At 46.1% G+C, this 25,351-nt stretch overlaps 1 protein-coding gene across 2 annotated transcripts in view; it reads left to right on the top strand.

Moving 5' to 3' along the window:
• LOC125947822 (uncharacterized) overlaps positions 1–25,351 on the top strand; it is a 100,280-nt gene that overhangs the window by 54,116 nt on the left and 20,813 nt on the right. For both annotated transcript variants that reach the window (XR_007468519.1, XM_049673251.1), the window contains exons 2-3: positions 3,116–3,252; positions 15,837–15,931. Coding sequence is in view for 1 of the 2 variants with exons in the window: in XM_049673251.1 (XP_049529208.1) it covers positions 3,116–3,252; positions 15,837–15,931 (232 nt within the window). In the remaining variant the exon portion in view is untranslated. The remainder of the gene's footprint in view (positions 1–3,115; positions 3,253–15,836; positions 15,932–25,351) is intronic.

Here is a 25,351-nt window from a genome sequence, read left to right as displayed (position 1 = left end):
ACGTTCGCTCGGTTATGCCGGGAACGCCGACGCTCGCCACAGGAACAGGCGCCCAAGAGCTGCGCTCAATAAGTGTAGATGCATCAGCTAACATTAGTTTCCTTGCTTCACTGGCAACCTCACGCACTAAAACAATATACTTTAATAGCGAAGCACCTTATGCGCTCGGGCTGTCGGCGTTTCCTGTCGTCGTCGTCACGGTAAAGCAAGCGGCTCGGGGTCGCGCTCGGCACAGGTTCATGCTAGGGAGCCTACATGCAAAACAGCGCTTGCATGTAAGTATATTCTAGGCACTATACATGTAGGATCCCTAGTTCATGCCACCGTTCCCGCTTTCGTCGTCGTCGTCATCTTCCGCAGCTGGCTGCGTTGCCGCTCCTCATTCCAGCGTAGAATTTCCCCTCTCTTCTGATTCGTAATGCGGAGGCCGCGTTTACGGGGTTATGAGCCATTGCTGAAGACAGTATGAGCCCATTGGCGGTGCATCACTGCATGCTTCGCACCTCCCCAGGTTTCACGTTATTGGAGCTTCATTTCGCTCAATGGGTCATTTGACACTTACGCATAAAATTTAATGCACCGCTCAAACTGAGCCTACGACTTTACTCGTGCTAACTGTAATAACTAATAAAAACTAATACAGTTAGGTAGGCGTCCATAATGGCCATATTGCTGAGGGCGTTTTTATAGTTTCACACGTACTTACCTACAGAGTGGACAAAAAGCATGTGTCTTTGGTATAACACTGCTCTTTTAATGCGCAACTAAAGGAATGAAAATTAACTGCTAATCTAAAGAACCAAAGTGAACTTCACCAATTTACGAGCAGGTATACCTTCCCGCTCAGGTGGCTCATGAAACAGTATGCTTGCTGTGCTACGAATCTTAGTCGAACAAGGGTGGTGACCGTCATTTGCAGTGCCTCGGGGAAATGAATGCAGCAGTTTAATATCTGCTTTCCTTTTTCTGCTTGTGCCACATCAACCGATTAATCGTTATTAAATCATTAGTCGAAAAGATTACACTGACGTTTCCTGCTTTCTCCCCGCTTTCCCCCCTTGCGCTTGCGCCGCGATCATCGGCTCCCCTCGGATGTTTTCACTCACACATAAAAGCATATGGCGCGCGGCGGCGGTGTTATCGCCCTTCAAATTTATAAGGAACATCACATCAACGGCGACGGCGACAGCATAAATGCACCTGAAGTGTCCGCAATAAAAACGCTGGTCAACGTTGCCAGGTTACCCGGAACTCGAATTTCCAGAGCGGTTCGAGCTCAGGCGTGAGACGGTCGACCCGACATTCGATGGAGGTAGCGCCTTGAGTTTGACAGCGGCCCCACCTATGAATAAGAGGAAGCGCATTGGGGTGGATGGGAGTGGTGGAAAAATGCAAACTTCAAGATTAGCTAGAGATCACAGTCAAATCAAACTGACGAAGAGTTAGAAAGACACATTCATTACTGTTGCTTTTAAGAGATTGGGAGGAATTTAATTGGTGCGTGCCTCACTGCAAAAAAAAAATTCCCTAAACTGTCGTCAGGTATTCAAGGTATTCTTCGTATAGAAACCACAAGAGGAATCCGTGACACGAGTTTCGGTACAGCTGGTCACATTTTTCAAGGGCACAAGACGTGCCGAGAGGCGGAGTAGTCTGCACTACTTTTTTGCTGCACAGAAATATGTAGATTTTCGACAGCGCTCAGTGATGTGGCGCTTCGCACTCACTGTGCGTGGTCATTTTTAATAGAAAATAAAAAATAAGTCAATTTTCAACAGGTCTACAGAGTACTTAGATGCAGCGGTAACAACTACATTCTAGAAAGTTATTTCACTATTGCTTGTGAGTTATGCCATAGTGCAAATCGCTACTGGTCTTCATTATTTGTTCAGGCAAGTTGAATATTCTCCCGTAGTTTACCGCACAATTAGTTAACCTGATTCAATTTTGACTTTCTAGTGTCCATTGTTCTTTGAAGTTTGCAGTTGTAATTTGCGTAACACACTGTAAATTCGCGCTGTCGCGGACATCGTAGATCTTAACACAGTTCGCCACCGACTTCCTGCAATAAAAACATCAAGCAGAACAAAAATTAACTTAGTAAGCAGTTGTCAAAGTAACAAGTGTGGAACCTACGCAGACCTTATGTTGACTCAGGAATTCTCACTAATTAACTGTCTTTTCTATGAGCATAAACATTTCTCCGTTTCTGTGAATTCACTCGAACAGTTCTGCCGCCTCTTGATGAGCATTGCGCATGCGCCATGCGGACCAGTCAATAAGGCTATGCTGCATATCGCCACGGGCAGGGCAAAATTGACTGAACCGTAGAGGATTGCGAAGTAGTTCAAGATTACGAGTTCGCGAACAATTGATTTTAATTTCACCCGACCAGCGCAAGAAATATCAACAAATGTACGCGCATTAACGAGTGCTGAGGCATTACAGCTGTTTGCTCCATGTTGTGTAAGTTTAGGTTATTTTGTCACAAAAAAAAAAGAAAAAAAAAGATAAGAATGCTTCATCTGAAAGAAATCTATATGCGCATTTGAGATATTTCGTAGCAGTGGAATTACAGTATTGTGAACTAACCTAATTACACAATAAAAAGACTTGTGATCTACCTATGGCAGGCCGAAATAACCCAAAAAGAGATGTCTCTGTTTCGTATCATTGCAAAAAGACATGCACATCTAACTCGTGCAGTTCAAGCATTGCGTCGCCTCTCATTCTATTTTGATACTAATATCACTACGTGATGTGTTAAGCTAAATCCAACACTGCATATATACTTTCGTTAGTTCGCGCAGTGTCAACAGAATATCCTGTTTATGTTTAAATCTAGATTCTGAACAACTCAAGCCACATAAAGAAACAGTTTCGAACTGAGTCGCGAAGCTCTGCTTCATCGCTAATGCAACTAACACTACGTTGTGCATCGGGCATAGTGCAACACCTTGATGAAGATATTCTAGCTTGCGGTTCCCGAAAGTGCGTCCCCATTTTTTCATGATACAGCCTCAGCTAATGTTTGATTACAGTCGTAAGAAAATCCCTTACTCTTGGGAGTAATAGATATCGTACCAAACAAAACGTTATTTATTTTTTACTTTAGGCACTATCGACCCGTGACAGAGTGTGGGTATACAAAAGCACCAACAGAAATGAGAGTCGTGAATGTGAATATATGCAGGTTGTAGCTAAAAATGAAACGGAATACGTGCTCGATTGGTTTTACAAAGTTCCAACAGGGTAAGTACGCTATTGGAAAACAATCATTTCATGCTTTAAGTTACTAAAACGTTAGTTTATCTTCAGTCGTTTACATTAAAGATCCATTGCAATGAACTTTCACTTTGGACAAATTTGTTATAAATGCGTTGCGATCCACTGAACTAATCTTGACAAAGCCGCAGGGCTGGTGAGTGTACAGTTGTTTTGTTAGTATACTTCAATTCTTTTAAGCATATAATTTTATTCTGTGAGTAAAACGATTTTTTTTTGAAATTGATAACATATGTTAAGAAAATGCGGTTTTCGCAACAAACAAATGTTTTCACTTTTCAGTCAGACAGATTAAGGTGATTACCTGGGGCGACCACCTTATACAGAAGGTCGAGCAGTCACTTTTGGTGGAGGCAGGTACAACGGCATATTACATGTCTCGCACATCCATGTGGTCCTCGATTGCTTTAAAACACTAAGTTAATATCTAAGTTAATATCTCAAACCGGATCGTCTGCAGCCTTCGTGAACAAATGCACCGAACCTCACTCTTTGAGCGGCCGTTAGAAATTGTCGCCGCTCGGAAAAAAGAAAAAAAGTTACTCAGGAAACGAAACATAAGTGCTTAGAAAATGCACTAGATGATGCAGCAGATCCATAGGAGCTCCGGAATTTTATAAGTTTCGCACAGCCCGTTTGGGTCACCGGTGACCCAAGTTCTATAGGCACTGTTTGCTTATTGCGATGCTTTACGACTAGGAGGTGACGTAACAACAGTGGGATGAGCCATGCCTACAATTATAGTCCATGTGCCAGACCGAGCGCTTGATAATAATCCGCACCTTCGCAGGCATTAGTCAGAACACCTAGAAGGTCTCCTATAGCAATAGCAGGACTGCATTTTGTCGCTATCAAGGATTGATACTGAGGCCTACTTTAGGAGTTGTGCTCTTTCCTCCGGAACTGCGTCCGGAAAGCGGCGTAACGTTACTACATCATCGAGATGTATGTTGCAGCGTCGGCATTAGCGGTGGAGGATATTCGGGATTTCGACGAGCAGCAACCGCACCTCCATCGCTTGCTGCTTTTAGTTTTCCGGGTATGTGCTGGCAGACCGACCATGCGTTGGATCAGTGTACAGCCAGTCGCCTTTCGGTGCAGTAGAAATTTGTTACTTTCGCGCCTTGAAGAATACTCCTGCGCCGGATCAGACTGTTTTCGCCTACAGTTGTTTCGCCAGTGCCAAGCTGCAACTAGGCATATGTCTTTGTCACATCACTCGGACACTCCATACGAATTCGTCTGAAAATTATGGCAGTCAGCGAAACTCATCGTTTTAAATTTCCGGCACGGTGGCGAAGGTACAGTTAACGTTGAAGGGCCGAACGTACGCGCATTTCGTGTGCTTCACCACCGGCAAGTACCTTCGTTCAATGTTAGCATGTGTGTACCTCTGGTACTTGTAAATGACAACGCCAGTTACATGCGGCCCTTTCTTGATATGTACTGTGCGGATCATCGCAAAGTGTGTTTGCAGTGCATGCGAAGCGGTAAACAAATGACCAACACAGCTCGCTAACGCCGACCGTCCGCGCAAGTAACACACCAGATACATGGAATGAAGAGTGGAGGAGTGTACTCGGCCTGTTTGCGTATCCTTGTATGGCCTGTATTTATTCGAGACGCATTCTTTGCCTACATTGGGATATTTGAACCTATTTACCATTCTGTATATATATATATAATATATATATATATATATATATATATATATATATATATATAACTCGCCGAAAGAGAACAGCCTTCTATAATGATGGCCGACACTCCAGACGACGCGCGCGCACCTGCGACCTTCGTCGTCTTCTCTCTGGCGATCTGGTGCCTGTAGTGGGCAGCTGACTTATGACGATCGGTGCCTGTAGTGGGCAGCTTACTTCGCGTCATTACTCCCCCCGTGAAAAGCGACCGTCCCGGTCGCCGGTTGGAGAGGGTAAAGGGCGACAGAGGGCGTGGGAGAGAGTTGATCAGAGGGGCACTTCTTCGCGGGCGTAGTACGGCTTCATCCGTACTACGTGCACAATCTCGGCTCGTGCTCGCCGTCGGTCCGAGCTCATATTAGTACTCTGAGGGACGACCTCGCAGTTCACGTCGCTGAGTCGCCTCACGATCTTGTACGGGCCAAAGTATCTGCGCAGTAATTTTTCTGACAGGCCCTGATGACGGACGGTTGTCCACACCCAAACATAGTCGCCGGGCTCGTACTGGATGTTCCTTCGGCCACTGTTGTAACGGCGGGCGTCGGCACTCTGCTGGCTGCGGATGCGGTTGCGAGCAAGCTGTCGAGCTACTTCGGCTTTCTGGATGATGTCGTCAGTGTTGTCACTTCTTGTTGTTCCGTTGTCTACCGGGAGCATGGCGTCTAAAGGTGTTGTTACGCAGCGCCCATAAACCAGTTCAAATGGTGTGAATCGGGTGGTTTCCTGCACAGCCGTATTGTATGTGAATGCCACGTATGGTAGAATTTGGTCCCATGACTTGTGCTCTACGTCAGCGTACATGAGATCATATCGGCCATAGTTGTGTTGAGGCGCTCGGTTAGTCCATTAGTTTGTGGGTGATAGGCCGTGGTTTTCCGATAATTGGTGTGGGTCAGCGTGACGATCTCTTGCATTAAGTCAGCAGTAAACGCTGTTCCTCGATCGGTTATTAAAATGGAAGGGGCCCCATGACGTAGTACGATTTCATGGACAAAAAACATCGCGACTTCTGTAGGGGTTCCGCGGGGCACAGCTTTGGTTTCTGCGTACGTCGTTAGGTAGTCCGTTGCGACGACTATCCATTTGTTTCCTGTGGACGACGTAGGGAACGAACCGAGGAGGTCCATTCCCACCTGTTGAAACGGTGCTGGAGGAGGGTCCAGGGTTTGCAGAAGACCAGCAGGTTTCAAAGGTGGAACCTTGCGCCGTTGACAATCACGGCAGCTTTTCACGTAGCGCTGAAAGGACGAGAATAGTTGTGGCCAGTAATACTTCTGGCGTATGCGCGCTAACGTCCTGGCGAAGCCTAAGTGTCCGGCACACGCGTCGTCATGACACGCCTCCAGCACTTCTTCGCGCAGTGAAACTGGGACGACAAGGAGGAACGTTTCTTGGCTGTTTTCGAAGTTCTTTTTGTAGAGCACGTCGTTCCGGAGGCAGTAAGAAGTCAGACCTCGTGACATCGGTCGTGGGACAACAACTTCGGCTCCCTGAAGGTATCTGATGAGAGGAAGCAATGTACTGTCTGCACGTTGGAGGTCAGCCATCTCGATAGCGTCTACTACACCAAGAAACGGGAAATCTTGCTCTACGTCACAGGACTTCCAAGGTATAAGTGCACGTGAGAGGCAGTCAGCGTCGCCGGGCTTCTGTCCGGATCGATATACCACTGTGACGTCGTACTCTTGAAGGCGAAGGCTCCAACGAGCGAGGCGGCCTGAAGGGTCCCGAACACTCGCAAGCCAACACAGTGAGTGGTGGTCACTTACTACGCGAAAAGGTCGGCCGTAAAGGTAGGGTCGGATCTTGCCGATGGCCCAAACGACAGCTAGACACTCCTTTTCAGTCGTGGAATAGTTGACCTCCGCCTTTGTGAGACTGCGGCTCGCGTAGGCCAGTACTCGTTAGGCGCTGTCTCGCCGCTGAACGAGTAAAGCACCGAGCCCCACGTTGCTAGCGTCTGTGTGGATTTCTGTGTCAGCCTTGTCGTCGAAATGCGCGAGTACGGGGGCTGTTTGCAGTCGCTCCCGCAATTCTGTAAAGGCTTCCTGTTGTTCTTCCGTCCACTCGAAGGGTACATCCTGGCGTGTTAGTCTCGTTAATGGTTCGGCGATCCTTGAAAATCCTTTGACAAAACGACGGTAGTAGGCGCAGAGACCTAAGAATCGCTGAACTGCCTTTTTGTCTGTTGGACGCGGAAATTCAGCAACGGCAGCTAGCTTTTCGGGGTCTGGCCGAACACCGCGGGGGCTCACTACGTGTCCGAGAAACTTTAGCTCCTGAAAGGCGAAATGACATTTCTCAGGCTTGATAGTCAGATTTGCTTTGCTGATTGCGAGGAGTACATTCTTGAGTCCTTCGAGATGTTCATCAAACGTTCTGGAAAACACCACAACGTCGTCTAAGTAGACTAAGCACGTCTGCCATTTCAGTCCAGAGAGAACAGTGTCCATCATTCGCTGAAATGTGGCAGGTGCGGAACACAGGCCAAATGGGAGGACTTTAAATTCATATAATCCATCAGGAGTCACAAATGCCGTTTTTTTTTTTCGCGGTCACGCTCATCTACTTCGATCTGCCAGTACCCAGACTTAAGATCCAACGAGGTGAAAAATTAGGCGTGGCGTAGACGGTCCAGAGCGTCATCGATCCGTGGCCGAGGATAAACATCGCGTTTGGTGACACTATTAAGCCGTATGTAGTCTACGCAGAAGCGTAATGTGTTGTCCTTCTTTTTAACTAAAACGACGGGTGACGCCCATGGACTTATGGCCGGCTGAATCACGTCATCATCTAACATTTCTTGAACCGGGCGCTTTATCACCTCCCTTTCCGTAGGCGCAAAGCGGTAAGGATGCTGACGAACGGGGCGTGCAGGCTCGTCCGTAGGAATGCGATGCTTCGTAACGGAGGTGCGCCGTACTTTAGACTCGGTAGAGAAACAGCCAGAGAAGTCATTGACAAGGTCCAGTAGCTGCTGTTTCTGTCGTTCCGATAAGCCCGGGTTAATCTGAATGCGACGCTCAGATTGGCCTCTTTCGATGAATTAAAGGGAGGTAGTTTCTAGCGAGGCGACATCAGTGAAGGCATTAATTTCATGGAGGAAGGCGACAGCTGTGCCTTGTGGTAAGTGCTGATATTCGTTGCTGAAGTTTGTCAGCATGACTAATGAGCGTCTGTGCTGAAGCTGAACGAGGCCCCGTGCAATGCAGATGTTCCGCTCAAGCATTAACGGAATGTTTGCCTCGGCGATGCCCTCAGAGCCGTTGAATGCGTCGCACGTTACCAGGGTCAGCAGGCTGCTTTTTGGCGGTACCGTTATGTTGTCTTCCACGATGCGCAAGACGTTTTTGGTGGGATTCTCGTCGCCAGCGTCGCTTGCTATGGCTTTTGCCGTAGAGAACGTCACCCTCGATTTTTCCAGGTTAATTATGGCTCCATTCGCCTGTAGAAAGTCCATGCCGAGTATCAAGTCCCTCGAGCAGCTGGGAAGAATGATGGAGACCCCGACGTACGTAAATCCACGAACATTTACCCGAGCGCTGCATCGGCCTACGGGAATTAGTAGATGCCCTCCAGCAGTACGGACATGCGACCCAGTCCACTGCTTAATAACTTTCTTTAACTTTGACGATAGCTCTCTGCTCTTAATCTAGCTGTCGGCACCAGTGCCAATTAAAGCGGTAACTTCTTCGTCGTCTATGGTAACCAATATGTCTGACGTTACCACTTGCCTTTGGGCACTAGAGTGTGTCTGAACGTCGGTGCTTTGTCGTCGTTGTCGTCGTGATGGAGGATATTCGAAGCGCTCGGCGTCAGCGGCCTCACCTGCGGACGTCGCTGGACTCAGTTTTCCGGGTTTGCAGGGCTGGGTTCATCACCCGCGAAGTTAATGACGCGAAGTAAGCTGCCCACTACAGGCACCGATCGTCATAAGTCAGCTGCCCACTACAGGAACAAGATCGCCAGAGCGAAGACGACGAAGGGCGCAGGTGTGCGCGCGTCGTCTTAAGTGTCGGCCATCATTAAAGAAGGCTGTTCTCCTTCGGCGAGTTCGTATTAATTATCTTCGTGACATTTTACTGGTGGAGGTGCGGGGTATATGATGCCATTGCCGGAAACGCAGCGTACCCCTGACTCATCCCCAGTGAGTAAGTAGTCCGGGAGAGATTACTCCTGTGCACGTACGCACCAGCCGCCGTCTTTTAGGGCTCTAACCTGAGCACGGTCTGTTGCCCGATCGTATCCGGACGATGAACCTGAGCCCACAGCCTCCTGCTCCTGCGGCTGTTGCGCCGGCACAGATCATTTACAACCAGCCACAGACACCGATTGCATTCCACGGAGATGCTACTGAAGACGTGGAAGATAGGCTAGACCATTTCGAGCGGGTCGCCGAATGCAACGGAGGAAACGAAGACCGCAAGTTGCGCAACGTGTACTTCGCGCTCCAAGACTCCGCGAGGACATGGTTCCATAACCATGAAACAACATTGACTGGTGGCACGAATTTCTACAGCAGTTGGTCGCCACATATTCCAACATGGACAGGAAGGAGCCAGCGGAACTGGCAATACAGGCAAGATTCCAAGCCCCGAACGAGAGCGTCACCACGTATACTGAATACATGGCTCGGCTGTTCAGACGTGCGGATGCCTCAACGGCCAAAGACAAGAAGGTGCGACATTTGATGCGAGGTGTGAAGCAAGAGATCTTTGCTGGACTTATTCGGAATCCGCCCACAACACTTGCAGACTTGCAGCGACAGCAATGGAAAGGGCCCTTCGACAGCGTGCCAGACAATACAACCGCAACGTTATGGAACTTTCACACAGCCCCTCTAGTATGACCTCGGAAAACCACCTCGAGGACTTACGCGAATTGATCAGGGCTGTGGTAAGAGAAGAGCTCCACAAAATGCAGGTAACCGACGCGCCGACAGCCCGATTTCTGTGGCGGAGATAGTGCGCGACGAGATTAGGCAAGCCGTCCATGCTCCTGAACGCTACGAGGTACCACAACAGCGGGAGCTATAGTCCGAATGACTTATGCGGACGCCGTACGACGACCGTCGCTGTACGGCCCCTAAAACGTCATGCGCCTCTCCGAACAGACTGAAGTAGTGTTCAGGCGTCGCAGTCCACCGTCCATCGAGGAGTCGAGGCCCAGAAAAAGCGATGTCTGGCGGGCTCCTGACCTCAGCCCCCTATGTTTTCATTGCGGAGAGGCTGGCCACGTCTACAGGATGTGCCCCTATCGACGCGTGGGCCTCCGCGGGTTCCCTCCAGGTGCACCTCGTCTACGACCTGGTCAGCGCCCGATGGATATAGAGAACTTCATTGTGAGTCGCGACAGTTCATTCGAGCAGCGAAGGCACGAGCCCCGTTGTGCATCGCCTGCTCGATATCGATCGTCAAGTCCCTCATTTCATCGAGACGCTCCTAGGCACCCAGCACCTCCACCAGTAAAATGTCATGAAGATAATTAATACGAACTCGCCAAAAGAGAACAGCCTTCTTTAATGATAGCCGACACTCAAGACGACGCGCGCACACCGGCGCCCTTCGTCGTCTTCTCTCTGGCGATCTTGTGCCTGTAGTAGGCAGCTGACTTATGACGATCAGTGCCTGTAGTTGGCAGCTTACTTCGCGTCAATATATATATATATATATATATATATATATATATATATAGAATGCTAAATGGGTTCAAATAGCCCAATGCAGACAAAGAATGCTACTCGAATTCATATATATGCATATCCATACACATATATGTATAATGAATGAGCATAAAGGGAATAGAAGAGCAGATTTTGATTATACATATCATAAGAAGCCAACAAACAATGAGACCAAGGACAATATAGGGGAAAAATTGTACTTACTAATTGATGTAAAGAATATTATAAATTATTGAAAGTGAAAATGGATGAAAACAACAACTGGCCGCAGGTAGGGAATGAACCCACGTTTTCGCATTACGCATGCGATGTTCGCACCATTGAGCTACCGCGGCGCCGTTTTCCCATCCACTTCCTGGGGTATTATTGTATCACAACTAGAACTAACCCTGGGAGTGTGAGCCAGCGCCACCACTATGAAACCTAGGCGGGGGATGTGGAACATCCTTTCTGCCCTAGGCGTCACGAGTACGTGATCTTTTCGGGTGAAGGAAACTGGTCAATAAACCCACATATGCTACATGAAGGCATCAATGTTGCCAGATTCGAGCCTTCGTTATGTAATGAACTCAATGGTGAGAGCATCGCACGCGTAATGCGAAGACGTGGGTTCGTTCCCCACCTGCGGCCAGTTGTTTTTTCATCCATTGTCATTGTCATTAAGTTGTCATTTTCTTTAACTCAATTAGTCCGTACAAGTTTTTTCCCCTGTGTTGTCCTTGGTGGCATTGTTTGTTGGCTTCTTATGATATATATACAGGGTGTCGCAGCTATCATGGAGCACGATTTAAAAAAAGAGGAACGGCGTTACGCGAAGCAAACCTAGTGCGTATTGTTTCCAGTACAGTGGAGTGGCCACCAGTATTTTTTTGGTTACTGCGATTTAATTATTTATTGTAATTAATGATCTAACTCGAGAAGTACTGTCCTAATTATCAAAGTGTCAATGAGAAAGTTGCAGAGCAACATGATAAACTCCCGATACAGCATTCTGCTGCTCAATACAGTGCTACATAAAAGTGTTTTTCCGAGCATGAAAGAAGCCCGCGAATACACGAAAAATGCCTCGAGCGGCCAGTCGTGCGGCAATTCTGCGTGTATGCGCGGGCTTCTTTCACACTCGGAAAAACACATTTATGTAGCACGTATTGAGGAACAGAAAGCTGTATCGGGAGTTTTTCATGTTGCTCTACAACTTTCACATTGACACTTTGATAATTAGGACAGTACTTCTCGTGTTAGATAATTGATTACAATTATTATTGAAATCTCAGTAACGAAAAAATTACTGGCGGCTACTGCACTGTACTGGAAACAATACACACTAGGTTTGGTTCACGTAACGCCGTTCCTCTTTTTTTAAATCGTGCTGCGTGATAGCTGGGGCACCCTGTATATATATATATATATATATATATATATATATATATATATATATATATATATATATATATCGTCTTCGGCTGACCCAGTGACCCATGTTGTTCTGTAGCTCGGGCCACTAGGTAGGCTCGCGGTCATGATGCCATATTGGTTCTGGTATCGTTGGCATTCCAGCGTCGTCATCCGACTCTCGTCATGTGGTCGACTTCTTACCTTTTCGAACGAATTTGTCTGATAGCTTCTGCCACTTTAGGTATGCGCTTGTGGTTGTTGCATTATTATTCTAGCTTCGGCATCCGACTCTCGCCATGTCGTCGTCCCGCCATCTTCGACCTACACTCGTCCTTCATTTGTTGTCATACCGTCGGTCTCATGCCGCCACGGTCATACCATCATCGTCGTCATTGCAGCCTCGTCATGCCTTGTCATCATGCCTCTTGGGCCGACCCAGTGTCTCAAATTGTCTAATAGCTTGGGCCATTACGCATTCACCGACGGTCACGATGCCGTCATGGTCATTGGATCGTCGTCATTCCAGCTTGGTAATTGCTCTCGTCGCGCCGTTATCGTCATGCCATCGTTGTCAACAGTTGTTATACATTTGTTGCTTCGCTGTCGTCGTGATGCCACCGTAGTGATTCAATTGTCGTCGCACCAGCTTCATCATCAGATTCTCGTCATGCCATTGTTGCCATATAGTCGTCACACAACCATCGTCACACCATCGTTGTCATACTGTCGTCGTCATTCTCAGTTTGTCACCCAAATCTCCAGATACCACCGTCGTCATACCAATGTTGTTGCTGTGTCATCCTACGAACGTCTTCACAAACGTTATCCAATTTAATCATGCGATCATCGTCGTACCTATTTCGTCGCTCCACAAGATTCATTAATTATTCTTTATTCTTTCTTAATTACACTGTCGTAATTTATATGTGATTATGCCGCTGTTCTGAAGTCATTGTCGTTATTGCGTTGTCATCGAACAGTGACCTTCATTCATTCGTTCTCATTTTGTCGCCGCCATGCCATAGTGGTCCTTCTATCACCGTCATCTGGTTGTCGTCACGCCTTCGTTGTCATACAGTCTTCATGATACAGTCGCCGCCATGCCATTTTCGGAGCACCGTCATTATTTCAGAACCCTCATCTGATTGTCATCATGCTGTCATCGTCATAGTGCCTTCATCAATCCATCAATGTCGTTCTTTCGTCTTCATTCAATCGTCGCCACGCCGTCATACTCATTTCCGACCTTGGCAAGTGAGTACCATACAGAGGTGGGCCAACATTGGATACAGTATATTTCTTCTCTAGCCGAAGCAAGAAAGTCTCAGAATGACCGCTGCAAATTCTAAGCAAACCTTGTTTGATGATATTATGTGTCACATTTTTTAACACGAAAGTGTTTTATGCCGGGGTCCACCAAGACTTCACTGACGTATTTCCGTCACGGAAATACGTCATACGGAAATACGGAATGACGTTCTTACAATGTACACGAACATAATACAAAGAAAGAAACCAGAAGAAAAGGTTCCACAAACATGCAAAATTTGGAAATCGAACCCACGACCTCTCGGTCCGCGACGATAGATCGCCGAGCGTTTAACCCATTGCGCCACAAACGCATTTGCAGAGAGCTACACAGACGCGCCTTATATATCTAACACTCCTCCGTGTACCCGCGCTCTTGCTCGGGGCGGTGCCGCCGCCTACGAGCAGAAAAGAGAAGTACTGCATTATGACACTAACGCGCACCGACAGTGAACGCTTCGGTGGTCTCCGCACTACGACGCCTCGATGCCAGCATTCGAAGGGACGCTGGCATCAAGAAGCACTACCAACGCCACTGGCGTTCACCGTACTCAGCACAGCGGAGCGTGGCCTCCGCAATTAGCTCTGAAAATGTTTCTGAAGTTGATCGCGGAGGCTGCAATTACGACGCGCTGTACGCGCTGATTTGACTCGGTGACGATTCAGTTACGTGCTTTGTCTTGCGCGTTGTATTAGTGTGTCAGTTACGTGCTTCGTCTTTCGCGTTGTGCTAGCGTGTGCAGCGTAGTGCAGCTTCCATATGCACGACGGTTGCTCATGGTCATCGACGTTGGTAGTCGTGATGGAGGAGACGTACCACCAGGCGTCAGCGTGGGTGCATCAACGCCTAAGGGCGCTTTAGCCACAAAACACCAATAGACATTATATATCAATGTGCAATAAACATTACACTACTTCTGTGAAGACACGTTTCGCTTTCGTGTTCTATACCGATTCCTATATAAGAGGGATCAACCACATTTTTTTAAAATGCTAATCGCATTACCTTCCACAGCCATCATGAGATGGATTCTGTGGGATTTCTTTTTAAAGCGAAGCTTTACATGTTTAGGCGAAATCGTACATGGCCAGGTGAAATCGCCTGTGCACAGAAAATTATCATTATCAGCAGTGGCCCGAGCGTTGTCGTCTTCATCCGTAGCAGGCCGTTGGCCCCCCCTTGGGTCGCGCTCGTGCCCGTGCTCGGCACGCGCTCATTCGTCACGCGGCATTCGTCTTCAGTGAGGTGATTCCGAAAATACTCATTTGAAACCCGTACGTACCGGTCCTCCAATTGGAGCCACGTCGTATACGGCGGTCGTCCGCTTGGCGTGTCGCTGTTTTTAGGCTACGCGTCGCTTCTTGCTGACGCTTCCTGACCAGGCGCTGCTCCACGGCCACGCGTATTTCATCGGCCCTTCACTTCGGCTCCTGCCTCGCCGCCGTCGCCGTTTCGATACCTATCTTATGCCTTTGTCGTTCTGCAGAGCTATTCCGCTTGATAATAACGAGGGAACATTTTTGCATAGGCAAGTACAACAGGGGCCTAGGTACAATATAGCGCATCTAGCGCAACCGAGCCATGTATATTTGCGGCGTACAACATCCGTACCGGCCAGTGCAACGTGGAGGTACCAAACAAGTAGGGGTGAGCGAGCGGGCGCGTGGGCGTACACGTGTTTCGGAGACAAACTCTGAGACATTTTAGGGTCTCGCGTTTGACCTTGCCTCTGACTAGACAAAAAAAGTGATTCGCCTTTAAACAGGGTAACTTGCGAGAAACACTGCCGAAATTTAACATAGTTCAGCAAACTCCATTCAGCATTCAAAGCACTGGAAGAAGTGCATGACACTAAGATTGGATATAGCTGCGTCCACACTAGAAATAGGTCAACCTTGCAGTCTACATTAATGGCGCAATAGTAGTCCATGTCAGCATGCATTTCAGCTCACTTAGTGATCCTGTTTTGGCCTCGCTACCCAACCCTACAAAAGTCTCATTGTGACAGCACCCCCCCCCCCCCCCCAATAGAACTGCAGCACAATAAAATTAACCGTGTGTGGTGTCGTCGAAAAAAACAAACTGCATTATGTAATAGTAACGCGATGGTTGCGAGATATCGGAGTAAGGTCTTGTCATGTCGCTGAGTAAGTCTTTCTGCCAACATAAGGACCTATGTGCTTATGGTTAATGAATGGGACAAGAAAACATGCTTGTAAGTCTAATTCACGCTTCTTCTGACACAGTATATCACAATGCCATACCAGCACGAGTGACACCGAGCAAGGTGTATCCCAGATACGCAGTGTCGTTCATATATCCAGCATCTATTGCTTCCTTCTTCTATACCGTCTGTTGTGCTATTATTGCAACCTTGAAACCGAACGCGCCAGCCCAGTAATGGAAACTCATCATGTACAGAAAAATAAATTATTCTCCAGTAATTCATTGTCATTTTTTTCAGGCTGGTACAGAGGCGCTTAAACGCAACTGTTTCCTGGGAAAATGGTACCGCTAAAAGTGCTGATGGTCCTAAGATAACAGCTTATAGCAAGAAAGGTGAGAAAAAAATCCCTCGGAAATTTTACCTTTCTTTTTTCCATTACCACAACACTGTTTTATCTCCCGCTAATATGCGATTTCAGTGAAAGCGATACCAGACATTATAAAACCATCCGATACTTGCAGAAGCAATTTTATGTCTTCCATGCGTATCCTGTATGCCATACGCTCATCACCCTATTACTACTTGATCAGGCCGATTAATAGTCTGGTACGTTACAAAGGCTGCACAACATAACATTTATATCGTAAAGGCCATGTGGTGTCACAAACACTGTTTGCTCCTTGTCGTCTGGGTGTTCGGGTATGTGGCAATAACCGATTACAAACCAAGTGATGAAAAATAGGGAGCGGATTACACACAGTGATAACGTCATCTATCGGAGGAAGGCTGCACGCATCCTTTTTGGTGACGGCCTTTGGTCTTCTACCTGTACAATACACAAAACCTTCGAGAGCCATCCTCCTTCCTGACTAGGATCACTATACTCTATTTGAGTTGGTCCGTGCAGCACTGTGGAAGGTACAGGCCTCTTCAACCAATCAGGAGCGCGAAGTCATCTTAAATGTGTCTTTCCGCGCCCTGTCGTCTGCTAGCGGCGAACGCTGTAGCGCGGAAGCGGCGGGAGCATCTCCGAAGACTTCACCTTACCAATCTCTCTCGACGTGGTGCAAGGCCACGTTAGTCGTATTTGGCAACTCATCGCGTGCAAGTGAAATTATTAGCCTTTTTAATATTTTATAAGTTACGGACGCAGTGTTGTCGCTTTGCGTGCAGAATCGCAGTGCGCATACCTGCCACACATGCACTCAGCGGCTCGTTGCTCGCGCTTGGCGGCTCGCGTTCCGGCGGCTCAAGGTCATTGCGACACGATGAAGGACCTTGCGAGACATGACGTAGTAGAGCTTTCGCTCTAAAACGAAGCAAATTTACTTAAAACATCGCAGCTCTAACATGCAGAGAAGCCTTCAAGTAAACATGTTCCGACTAGACCACTTGAAAAAGCCATTAAAACAGGCAACGGGTTCCGAACACTGGCAACATCTCTGTTCGCAGGAATCTGCGCTAGATGGTCACGTAAACTTGGCTGTGCTGCACATAACTACTGAAACATAGTACAGCGTTGCCTATGGAGGGAAACACTCTTGGAAAACAATTTTCTGACTCTCAGATCTGACTCTCTCTCTCTCTCTCTCTCTATATATATATATATATATATATATATATAGAGAGAGAGAGAGAGAGAGATAGACATTATATATATATATATTAACTACTATTATAATAAGTCACAAAGCGTGGACATGCATCTGTCAGGTATTTTTATTTGTAACAATAGACCTATTTCTCCATAAGACATGGTAAACCATCGAGGCCCGAAAAATTATTTGAATTTGCATTTATTTCTTGTCGCTGTACAATCTATATGTGAAACAGGGACAAATGGCATTGAGTGCCCAGAGGTCCCTGATCCAACCCAGTAGCAGCAGTGCAGCTCACAAAAAATGCACATTTGTTGCAGTCAATTTTACTACTTAAACAAAGAATTTTACTAGGTGTTTAAGTCTACAGCATAAATGTATCGCTAGTTAAAGTAATAGTACTGCCGAGGTTATACAGAATGAAGTACAATCAACATAAATTACTCTCAATACTAAAAAGAAAAAGACGGCAGAGCAGTGCGAACTTGGTGAATTACAACCCGATTTTTAGTGAAGGTGTTTTTTTTTTTTCGGACAGTTGCACTAAATGTTTCAGTTTCCTGCAATTACATCGCATACAGTGAAAAGTTACCCGTATACTAGTGTTCCGTTTTAAACCTTGTCCCCATGTAATGTTTGAAGCACTTCTTGCTGGAAATTTTTAAAAGCAGAAATTCATCAATACACATCTTACTTCGTCAGAAAATTTCATTATCCCCAGATATAAACAAGATGCCTTGTTTAGCTCACCGAGGACACCGGAGAAGCAACCTATACGAATCCCGTATGGTGCACGCGAACAAATGGGAAAACAAGGGTTTAGTAATTATCTGCAACACTTGCATTTAACGCAGTTAAAGTGAGATTTTCGCAACGCATTGCGCTTAAAATTCTCCCTATTTTCATGGAATTTCAAGTCCATATTTTATGCAATTGTTTTAGGAGTCGGGGAAAGCGGTGGTATGGCACCCTGGAACACTTCAATATGTAACTTTCTGCAAAGGCTTGCAATGTACCTACATAGAAAAAAATGTGGTTGATCCCTCTTATATAGGAATCGGTATAGAACACGAAAGCGAAACGTGTCTTCACAGAAGTAGTGTAATGTTTATTGCACATTGATATATAATGTCTATTGGTGTTTTGTGGCTAAAGCGCCCTTAGGCGTTGATGCACCCACGCTGACGCCTGGTGGTACGTCTCCTCCATCACGACTACCAACGTCGATGACCATGAGCAACCGTCGTGCATATGGAAGCTGCACTACGCTGCACACGCTAGCACAACGCGAAAGACGAAGCACGTAACTGACACACTAATACAACGCGCAAGACAAAGCACGTAACTGAATCGTCACCGAGTCAAATCAGCGCGTACAGCGCGTCGTAATTGCAGCCTCCGCGATCAACTTCAGAAACATTTTCAGAGCTAATTGCGGAGGCCACGCTCCGCTGTGCTGAGTACGGTGAACGCCAGTGGCGTTGGTAGTGCTTCTTGATGCCAGCGTCCCTTCGAATGCTGGCATCGAGGCGTCGTAGTGCGGAGACCACCGAAGCGTTCACTGTCGGTGCGCGTTAGTGTCATAATGCAGTACTTCTCTTTTCTGCTCGTAGGCGGCGGCACCGCCCCGAGCAAGAGCGCGGGTACACGGAGGAGTGTTAGATATATAAGGCGCGTCTGTGTAGCTCTCTGCAAATGCGTTTGTGGCGCAATGGGTTAAACGCTCGGCGATCTATCGTCGCGGACCGAGAGGTCGTGGGTTCGATTTCCAAATTTTGCATGTTTGTGGAACTTTTTCTTCTGGTTTCTTTCTTTGTATTATGTTCGTGTACATTGTAAGAACGTCATTCCGTATTTCCGTATGACGTATTTCCGTGACGGAAATACGTCAGTGAAGTCTTGGTGGACCCCGGCATAAAACACTTTCGTGTTAAAAAAAAACATTTATCGCTCGTCACTCAGGATATTGTTTCGTACTTCGAATAAATATTAACACCGTGCCCCGCATAGTTTACTGAGCATACCGGGATCAGCAACTAAATGCCGTGTATAAAGCATAAAAACTGGGGGAGAGCGAGTATTCAGTGTCCGTTTTTCGAGTACGTAAGCAACCACCGCAGTTCAAATTTTCGGAACACGTCACAATAAGGTGGTCTTCATTTCTTCAAAACATAAAATATCTGCTGTTCTTGCTCCTGCAGGCAAACAAGTAGTAGGGTAGCGCTTATTCAGAAATGGCCTGAAAATGAAATCGATAAAAGCAGAAGTGACACAGGCCTTTAGAAAAAAGCTCAGTTAAGGGTTCTTCTGGCACTGAAATGGCTCTGCACGTTCTACCGAGGTCAATTTCACCAACATATCACCTCGCAGACCCTCATGTAATGTCCCGTTCTGGGATCTTTGAGGTATCGTGAATAAATGAACTTGCATATAAAACCCTAATCCGTTCTCAACTAGAATACGCCAGTGGTATCTATGACAACCACCACGTTAATAGGATTAATTCCGTTGAACCGGTTCAGAACCGTGCTGCCAGGTTCATTCTCTCTTAATACTCCTATAATACAAATGTCTCAGCCTTAAAATCCCGGTTGTGTCTTTCCTCGCTCACCTCCCGCCGCAAAAGTGCTCGTCTTTCTTATTTTTTAGGTTCTTTCATTCGCTGCCCGAAGGTAACCAAATCATCATTCCAGCGCATCGTTTCTCCCGTCATACGCATCCCAATGCTGTGTATCTACCACGTGCCCATTCCACCACGTATCAGCATTCTTTTTTTCTGCACACAGCCCGAGAATGGAATACGCTTCCTTCTGACATCGCCCTCATCACCGACATTTCCCGTTTCAAAGCTGCTATTGAAGACCATCTTTCAAGTCACGCCACCTAACCTAACCTGTCCCGCCATTTTTCTACGTGCCCACCCCTCATGTAATGTCCCGTTCTGGGACCTTTGAGGTATCATGAATAAATGAATAAATAAATAAATATACGATAAGTCCTGATTACACAAAGAAATTCGGCAGTTAGACCTGTAAGTGGTTTGATTAGATTTTTGATGGTGATAAGATATATATTTTTACTGCAACGCTACGTAGACTATCTCTGGACGGAGATTCAGTAGTTCCAGCATTTGATAATCCAACCATTTCATGCAGTAAGGCACACCCATCGTTGGGAGCGGCTGATTAAACTTCTTTATCCAGACCTCTCCCCTCACCCGAAGGTTAAATATATCAAGCCGATTGTATTGTTTTTTCAGGTATGGTTAGGCGGTAATTTGTAACTGCGGGAACTGTCCAGCACCAGGACTTCTGCGTCGCCCGCTACAGCGCGTCACGAGGAGGCACAATACTCGATGCCCAAACCGGGGATACGTAATAAAGAAAAGCATTACTAACGTGGTGAGTCAATTACGCAAGAAAATTTAGCTTTAGCTGTAGTTTTGTTGGACTTTCCAGTGTGCAGTCGAAAGTGCCAGCTTTCGAAAGTGGGGGGGCAAATGGCATACTTTGCCCCCCTCCCACTTTTGAGCTGCCCCCCCCCCCCCCCCCGGTAGATACGCCTATGCATATATGACACAACCAACGTGTACGACTGCATCACAATCACAGTAATGCAGCTGAGCAGATAGCTGAAGCATAGCACTTGCACCCATGACTGCCAGCAGGCACCAGAACCTCGGATCATACCGTCACTATCAATATCATTTACTAATATTCGACACCTTGTGCGCAAGCTCGATCAAGTCTCTTCTTTCCTTGACGATACAGGTTCTGACATTATCATCTTCACGGAAACATGGCCCCATCCTGACATTTCATACAATGAAATGAGCCCCATACATACGACGGATAATATTTACCGATGTCATCGCGCTAGTTAACGGGGCGGAGGCGTACTTATAGGCGTTAGGAAGACCGTAACATCTTATTTAATTGATTTCGACAATAACGTAAAAATTGTCTGGGTTGCGTGCATGACTCGTTTTGGGAAATTATTGTTAGGTTGCGGTTATCGTCATCCTGACTCAAGTGTGTTGTTTGTAAGTGACCTGCGAAACAGCATAACTCACGCCATTAGGGCTTGTCCGGCTGAAAGTATTTTCCTCTTCGTCGACTTAAATATTCCCTCCATAAACTGTTAGCAGTTGTCATCGACCTGCCGCCTTTCTCCAGACTTCATTGCCTTAACATTGGATTTCAACCTGCCACAGATCGTCAGTCAAGCCACTCGTGATTCCAATATACTGGATTTAGTATTGACAAGGGTCCCTAATACTGTTGGAAAAAACATGGTTTCAGTGACCACAAATGAATGCAAGTAAACCTTAAAGTCACGTCCCGTTTGGCTGGTGCCACAACTAAGATAATTCATGACTATAACAAAGGAAATTACACAGTGTAATACACTGAACTTGAAACATTTCATGTTAGTGTGACTTCTTTGTTTCGTTTGACTGACCTTTGTTCAAAAACCCATTAATAACACTGGTTAGTCAGAATGTTGCGTTTATTAAAATAACAACTGATAACCGCAACCCGTGGTTCACTAAGTCACTTAACAAACTGAAAAGTAAAAAGAAGCGTTTGTACAGGGCCGCAAAGCGCGCGTGCACTCCAAGCAAAAAATACAGTGACTTCTTGAAACGCTACAGCACTGGAGTACGCGCAGCCCGTGATAAGTATTTTTCGTACGATTTGCCATCACTGCTCACAACTAACAAAAAAAATTGGGGAATCAGTGGGTCCGAAGTGACAGGACAGCAACATCATCTTGCGTGTTAACGACCACATTCCAATTCCAGATCATGACTGTCCTAACGCGTTCAATTCATTCTTTTCATCAGTATACGCCATAGAAGACGATTAAAACGTGCCTGAGGTAGTTGATCTTGACTACCCTTTTTAAAGCTCATCGGCATCACTATAGATGGCATCGCATTCATTATAAATAATCTGAAAGTGTCCACAGCAGCAGGCGTTGAAGACATAAACTCAAAGATACTAAAAAACACGATATAACTCGATTCTTCCTTGTTTCATTATTAACAAAGTCCTCTTATGTTCTGTATAATTTTAGGCTCCTTATACTATGTAAAATTCGGAATCTCCCCTTACCCAAATGCCTATTATTCGAGCCCGTACGGTATTTTGAATAAAAAAAAAAGCTTCATGAGCCTCTACAAGAGCCGCACACGTACAAGATTAGACTACGTGTACGTGTGTGTGTGTGTGTGTGTGTGTACGTAGAGTGCCTATTCCGCTCTAAAGATGCTGGATCTAGTCAACCATCTCGGAATCCGTCTGGCCACAGGGGCCTACAAGAAAAGTCTTTTGGCAATCCTGTACGTATAGTCAAACGAGTGGTAAACTCCACCTCCAATGGTCATGCTCGAGCTTCATGTACTCTTTGAAAGTAAATGCCGATTCTTAGCAACCCTCTTCTTCAACCATAAACGATATGACCAGTGCCATACTTTTTCATACAGTGAAACAGCCTTTCTCCTTACGTGTGAGGAGCCACAGCTAAGAAATGGATGTCCAACTCCTTAAGCATAGCCTAATTGCTCCACCGAAGCATTTGCTGCTGTGGCACTGGCAGGTCATAGAATATGGCACAATGTTTGTAGACATTAAAACACACACTCCAGAGGCACATATTCAAATTCATGTCCACGAATTTTAATCAAGATATTCTCGTCCGAGAATTTACACCGACGCATCTAGGTTTCATGCCGGCGTTTGCTCTGCAGCACTTCGTTCATCCTTCACTTAATCAGATATCCTGGATCCGGAAATGAGTATCTTCACGGCTGAGGCGTATGCAGCATTGTAGACTGTGTACACATCAAGAAAACAAATATTTATGTTGGTATTGTAGATAATAAAACGCTATTATATTCACTGACTCCTTAAGAGAAAGCTTTAGCTCGACCTTCAACTCCGATTCCACCCATTCAAATACATGTAAAAGGCAGAAACGCTTTTCTGAACTAACCACTAGAGCGATTTTAATGAAATTCGTTCCATTTGAGAGACAAAGTAAAATTCTAGCGACTGTTGCAAGTGGAACTTCTATTTAGGGCACGAATATTTTACATAAAAATTTTTAAAATATGTAAGTTTGAAAAAAAAAAATAGCAGCACATTTACAAATTTGCAGCTCTGCACCTAGAAAATGCATCGCAGTTCTGTAAACTGAATATATTAGGGCATTCAAAGCAGACAAGTTTCCTATGTCAACTTATATCTTACATGAATTTGTTACATTTCTAATGCGTACACAGGACAAGAAAGCAGCAGGCAGCGTTCGCAGCCTGTCTCAACCAGAGCAGCTCAGGCAATCTCGAGCTCGCGCTTCCCAGATGACCGGCGATGTGGCTGCTGCGCCGGGCATTCCTCTTCACTACAATCGCCCCCCACCGGAAAAGGAGCCATCCTGGCGACTCATGGGGAACATAGAATCATTAGGTCATAATACGGCTTCAGGCGTTGTACGTGGACGGTTTCATGACCACGAGCCTGTCACGCGTGACGGGCTCGACAATATAGTTGACAGGCGACGTCTGCACTACAACACGGTAGGTCCTTGATATTTGGATACAAGCTTGGATGAGAGACGAACAGGAACGACAGGAACCCAAAGCCACACAAGGTGTCCGGAAGAAAGTGACGATGCGGGTGATCATCGTCACGTCGAGATTTTTGTTGCCATTGGGCGACGGCTGTAAAGGACCGGGCGAGTTGACGACATTCCTCGGCGTGGCGGGAAACTTCAGAGATGGGCGTACATTCGGATGAATCGGGTCTGTACGGCAGAATGGTGTCGAGGGTAGTCGAAGGTTCGCGGCCATACAAGAGGAAGAATGGGGAAACGTTTGTGGTGGCCGGTGGTGCAGTGTTGTAGGCGAACGTGATGAACGGCAGAATGAGGTCACAATCAGTGTGATCAGAGGCAACGTATTTGGAGAATATGTCTCCAAGGGTGCAGTTAAATCTTTCCGTCAGACCATTAGTTTGAGGATGGAGACGATGGAGAGGTTCTTTTCCTAGTACTTTTTCCTATCATAATGTTTCACCACACCATCGGCAAATTTTACTTCATCCAGCAATGCTCCTAGGCAATCACCCCTCTTTCACACTAAATTAGCTCTAGCTTTTTTAAGTTATGTTTGTGTACTGCATGGAATAGCCAACCTCTTTTCGCAAGTTGCTGCTGCGATAGTAGTATTTATAGCACGTGCTTCCCGGCGCTTGCTCTCTGGGGTCCTGGTCCGACATTAGTGCTGCTTGTACAGTCTTACATTCTCATGCTATGGTCATCTCGGATGGATGGATGGATGGATGTAAAACTTTAATGAACGTCCTGAGGTACGCGACTCAGCGCGCAGCGGGCCGCTCCCACGTTGGGACAGTCAGGCCATGCCCGACCGCCGCATCGTGAGCCCTCTGGACACCCCATAGTTCAGTTTCAGTTTATTTTCTTTCGTACGTAGAATACAGCTTACATAAGTATACAGAAGGAGGTCCCAGAGCATGTAGCTGAAAGGGGACCTCCTCACAAAAATATACATTTGTGCTAATATATAACTTAAAACAGCAATGTAGTAATCACTAAGTGGAATATTAGACAAAGTAAATGAAGTACAAACTGGAAATAATACAGAGTCACTAACTATTAGTACAATTAAGGTAGTAGCTAAAGCATTCAAAACAAAACGAATGAAAAAAGTTTATTGTGTGCATAATTGTAAATCATATAAAGGAAAAAGACACGAAAGAGAAATGAGCCGGAGTGAAATGAATAGACTAGATATGTGATCAATTTTGTTTCTCTAGCAGAAAAGTGAATAAGGTTTTCTTGAAGAAACCTAATGAAGAAGAGCGCTTAACATCTAGTGGGAGGCTGTTCCAAGTGGACAATGCTGCGAAATATCCAGATTGTTTTCCATAATTAGTATGAATTAGTGGCAATTGGAAATTATTGTTAGCTGCAAACCTTGTGCAGTTCATGTTTACCAAGGGAACCTCCGAAAGTATGTTTACTGGGGGAGGACCATTTATTACTTTAAAAAGCATTACGGCTAAATTATATTTAACAAGTTTATTTATTGGCAGTAGATTGTGGTTTTGAAGCATATCAGAAGCACTGCAGTAGAATGAGCTGAACGATAATATCCGGATGGCCTGATTCTGCAAATGCTGTAGCGGTGCT

Source organism: Dermacentor silvarum, chromosome 8 (assembly GCF_013339745.2).
Source record: "Dermacentor silvarum isolate Dsil-2018 chromosome 8, BIME_Dsil_1.4, whole genome shotgun sequence".
Lineage (NCBI taxonomy): Eukaryota > Metazoa > Arthropoda > Arachnida > Ixodida > Ixodidae > Dermacentor > Dermacentor silvarum.
The sequence above is the reverse complement of the archived record's forward strand: the minus strand, read 5'-3'. Positions and strand labels throughout refer to the sequence as shown.